Source organism: Capricornis sumatraensis, chromosome 6 (assembly GCF_032405125.1).
Source record: "Capricornis sumatraensis isolate serow.1 chromosome 6, serow.2, whole genome shotgun sequence".
NCBI lineage: Eukaryota > Metazoa > Chordata > Mammalia > Artiodactyla > Bovidae > Capricornis > Capricornis sumatraensis.
Genome location: NC_091074.1, coordinates 121780536 through 121785000, shown reverse-complemented (window position 1 = coordinate 121785000; position 4465 = coordinate 121780536). Strand labels below are relative to the sequence as shown.

Sequence of the window (4465 nt, the reverse complement as noted above, 5' to 3'; positions counted from 1 at the left end):
TGGCTCAAATGCCTGGTGACATCACACCTTATACACCTGCAAGCACAGTGCAGAACAAAAGCAGCTGAGATTTCCTAAGCTTAAGAAAGAGACTTGTAAGTACCTAAAAAGGCTAGCAAAATGGCCTAGATGACGGGTCAAAAGGGATCCAAAACCAGTTAATGTGACAACTGGAGTCTTAAAGGTCATAACAAGCCCAAGGACTCATCAAGTATTTAGGACAAAGGGATGCATAACCTAATATCTAATACAGATCAGAAGCTTGAGTTTTTCTCCTTCTGGTTAAGACAGAAGACAAGATGCCTTTCTCTCAATACCAGAATAGTTTCTGAGAAGACTTGATCATTCTCAGGTAAAGATTGTCCTAGTGAGTGATGAGATGCAGAGGTGAAGTGCCAAGGGTACGTTTATGGAAAGTACCGTACGAGCAAGTATAGCTCTAGAGCCAAGTGAGCTCCCAGGATGCAGTGACTTGATTAATTCCTCTCTCAGGCAGCAGTGTGAGTTAAGGGGTTTGGGAAAGGCAATGAGACCCTCAATATGTGGTTTCCATCTTTGTTTAAAAAGTGACCATTTCAGTGGCAACATTTTCAAGTGGGAAGGAAGAGGGAAAAAAGTCGATATCTAATGGCTTTAACATAGAGAAGGTGATCTTTAGGTTTCAGGCACCACTTTCTACTGATGGTTCATTGCCAAGACTTGACAACATTATGTATCCCACTGGCAACGGGCAATGGGAACAGTGATGGATCGCTCTGGATGACAAGTGTTTTACTTATAAAATAAAACATAAAATAGTGGACACTGAGGAATATATCTTCCATAAGAATCACAGAAAATGTGATCTTAAAGGGTCAAGTTATAATGATCTGTCAGTACGATTGTTTCTTGAGCAGCCTATCATTTCCTACTTGACACCAACTTATTAGAAGCAAACTCGGGTGATTTGAAAACATTAAAAAAAAAACTTTGTTAATGTAGTTTCCAATACTAATAAATAGTACTTTCTTCCTGCTCAGAACCTAATTATGAAAAAGAACTCTCCTCCCACCATCTGCTTTTTCTCAGAACCAATCTGAAGAGGAAAGTGGCTTGTGGGCAATTAGTAAATTAGCCTGAGTAAGAATACTTTCTGTGCTTAAATGAATCCATCTTTCCAGTGATACTACCTCAAGTAAATGTTATTTCTCAGAGTCTTTCTACACATGTTCAATTGTGCGCCCCTTTTAATTGGATTAGCCCTTAAACAAGAATAAACTCGTTCATGAGAAATTACTTCTACTTCTGATTACTTCTACTTCTGATTTGCTTTTATGCTGTTATTATTAGCAAGAGTCAACAAGGACAAAAAATGTATTCCACTTATATTAAGAATGAAGGTAGATTAAGTGGACACCAATCAACATAAATTGAATTGTAAACATGTAATCAGATCCCAATGGATACCAGTTTGAGCTGTGCTGGTCACATTTTAACACATGTCTAGTGCAATGACATTTGGTTTTACACAGACTCTTATCTGGTTGATCCACTCTAGTTATTTAAAGTGTGAATTAAGGTGCTAAATACAGACCTAAGAATGTAATGTTAGTGACAAGAATTTGGAATCAAACAATACCTTCATCATAGCAATAAACTGTTCAACAGGACATTCTTCTGATCAAAAGTTAGATTTTAAATGACAAAAATCCATATTGCTTCATCTTTTTAAACTATGAGAAGGACATGATAAGCTTTACTCATAACTTTTTCACCTATTAAAATTAATGAAGAGAAAAACAACTAGCCAAACTCCAAACCAAAGAGTAGAATTACAGTGAGTCAAGAGATTGTTTGAAACACAAATAATGTTAATTATACTGAGAGTTAACCTTCTGATTGATTCATGACACTAGTTGAAGACTGTGAATCCATTTTTGTTTTCAAAAGTCCATGCATGTATGAATGTTATTGAAAGCTTTCTTGGTAAATGAGGATCCACCAACTTTTGTATTCATGGAAAAGTGATGAAGTCTTAATTTTTTCTCATGAAATTATATATTACTTATAAAACAAGTGAAAAGCAATTATATAGAGAAAATATCCTAAGAAAGCATATTCAACTCTTACAAAGATACCTCCAAATTAACGTGTGCTTATCCAAATGTATTCGAGTTATCCGATGACTACACTTAGCACAATTTTACATACACTGTGACTAACATAATAGGTCAGGGTTAGGATGTTTGCATATGTAGACAGAGGAGGCTTAGTCCTGAGAGTCCATTCACGGGGTAAACCATCGCTGTGTTAGACTGGACCTCTTAGTATATGTAAGTGTTGCCTGTATACAGTCTACTGTAAACAGGGTTATTTATGTGCCTGGACATTTATAGCAGGAAGCGGCACACACGGAATTGTGGGCTGCAGGCCCACTGCCTCAGGTTTGCCTTCCCGACTGCCTTGTTGGCCGCCTCTTTCACAGCTTTGTTCCTCAAACTGTAGGTCATGGGATTCGGCATGGGAATCACTGTGGTGTAAAACCAGCCACCACTCTCTCCTGCCCCACAGACTCTTCAGGGGGCCTCCTGAGATACATGGAGAGGAGAGTCCCATAAAACAAGGTAACAGCTATCAGGTGGGACCCACATGTGGAGAATGCCTTCCTCCTGCCATTGGCAGAGCGCATGTGCAGCGCGGCCGCTATTATGAGGGTACAGGAAATGAGAAACACTGAGAGGGAATATGTGAAATTAATCCCAGCAATAACAATCATGGTGCATTCTTTACTGTGGACCCCTCCACAGGCAATCTTGATAAGAGCAGGGTCAGCACAATAGAAGTGGTTGATTTCACAGTTTCCACAGAAGCACAGGCCATATGTCCACAGTGTGCAGGTTAGGCTAACAGAGAATCCATAGATGTATGGCACAGAGATGAGACGAGCACAAGCAGTCCTGGACATTTTACGGCCATAAAGCAGAGAGTTGCAGATGGCCATGTAGCCATCAAAGGCCATCACAGCCAAGATACGTGCTTCCACGGGGACAAGGGCTATGAGGAAGCAGCACTGCACCAAACACCCCACACAGGAAATGGGTTTTGTCTCTGATAGTAAGTTTCCCAGAATCTTCAGAGTGACACTGAAAGAGAACCACACATCCACAAAAGACAAAAGACTCAAGAAAAAGCGCATGGAGCTCTGAAGCTGGAGGCTGATGCTGATCAAAACACTCAGACCAATGTTCCCTATCAGAGTGAGCATGTAAACCACTAGAAACACCACAGTAAAGAGAACTGGAAAATCAGACCAATGTTCCCTATCAGAGTGATCATGTGAACCACTAGAAACACCACAGTAAAGAGGACTTGAAGCTCCTGATGACTGGTCAACCCCAGAAGAACAAATTCTGTCACATCTGTGAAATTTGGCATTGCCTTCACTTAGACCCAGTCTGCATTGCCTATAGACAAATTAAAAGAAACGAATTGATTTATTTTATTCTTGAAAATTTTGAGTCATGTTTATCAGTAGTCTAGTTCAAATAATATAAAAATCAACATAGACTTTGCACAAAGTTTAATATGAGTATATAATCACATTTATTTCCTTTAATAGGACTTATAGGTAATTATTAAAATACTTATTAGTTTCTTAATTCTAAAATGGACAATTGCATTCATATACTACTAGTATTACACACTTATTTTTGCTAAACTATTTCAATGATGCTAACATCAAAGAGTGCTAACAGAAGTGAAGCTAGGCTGAGAGTCATCAGGGAATGACCAAACCCATTTCCACATATTGTCTTATAGGAAATGACTTGAGACTCATAAATGTGAATGTTCAATAAGGTCAGACAACCACTTTGTGCTGAACAGGGAAGTAATAAGAGTTAATCATTGAAATTCCACTGGATGCTGTTTCTATGTATGACAGTTGCCTCTCATCGTCTAATTAATACAAATGCACATGTAATATTAACGTACTCATTTCCTTATGACTTGGAAGATTTCCTTTTTAAAAACTGTATTTTTATTTTTGGCTGCACTTGGGCTCCTCTTGGTTGGGGTGTGTGGGCTTCTCGCTGCAGCGGCTTCCCCCGTCGTGGAGCCCTGACTCCGGGTGAGCAGGCTTAAATAGCTGTGGCTCACAGGTTCTAGAGCACAGGCTCAGTGGTTGTGGCTCTCGGGCTTAGTTGCTCCCTGGCAGGTAGAATCTTCCTCCAACCAGGGATTGAACTTCTGTCCCCTACATTGGTAGGCATATTCTTATCCACTGAGCCACCAGGGACGTCCAGAAGATATCTTATCTACGCAATTTTACGGGATGGTTGTCTTAAACCTTGGTCTTACAATCTAGTCATTGACATGCTTTTCTACACTATGCCAGCATATGATATAAAAAGCTTTCAACTTATGAAAATCCTAGTCATGTTTTATTTTATTTAGCTATGTTTTTCACTTGCTCGATCACTGCTGC

At 39.4% G+C, this 4465-nt stretch overlaps 1 protein-coding gene across 1 annotated transcript; it reads right to left on the bottom strand.

Annotated features, from left to right (window-relative positions):
- Positions 1–2506: 2506 nt before the first annotated feature.
- Positions 2507–3414, bottom strand: LOC138081493 (olfactory receptor 5M9-like). The gene is made up of 2 exons (XM_068974671.1): positions 3278–3414; positions 2507–3212 (listed from the first exon to the last, which is right to left on the bottom strand). Exons 1-2 carry the CDS (start codon positions 3412–3414, stop codon positions 2507–2509), a joined length of 843 nt encoding a protein of 280 aa, XP_068830772.1.
- Positions 3415–4465: the final 1051 nt, after the last annotated feature.

Bases quoted from the DNA above. Each gene is read 5' to 3' on its own strand.
- LOC138081493 (XM_068974671.1), bottom strand. From the start codon at position 3,414: ATGCCAAATTTCACAGATGTGACAGAATTTGTTCTTCTGGGGTTGACC. The intron at 3,213-3,277 runs GTTCTCTTTACT...CATTGGTCTGAG, and splicing joins AACATTGGTCTGATTTTCCA to TGTTTTGATCAGCATCAGCC.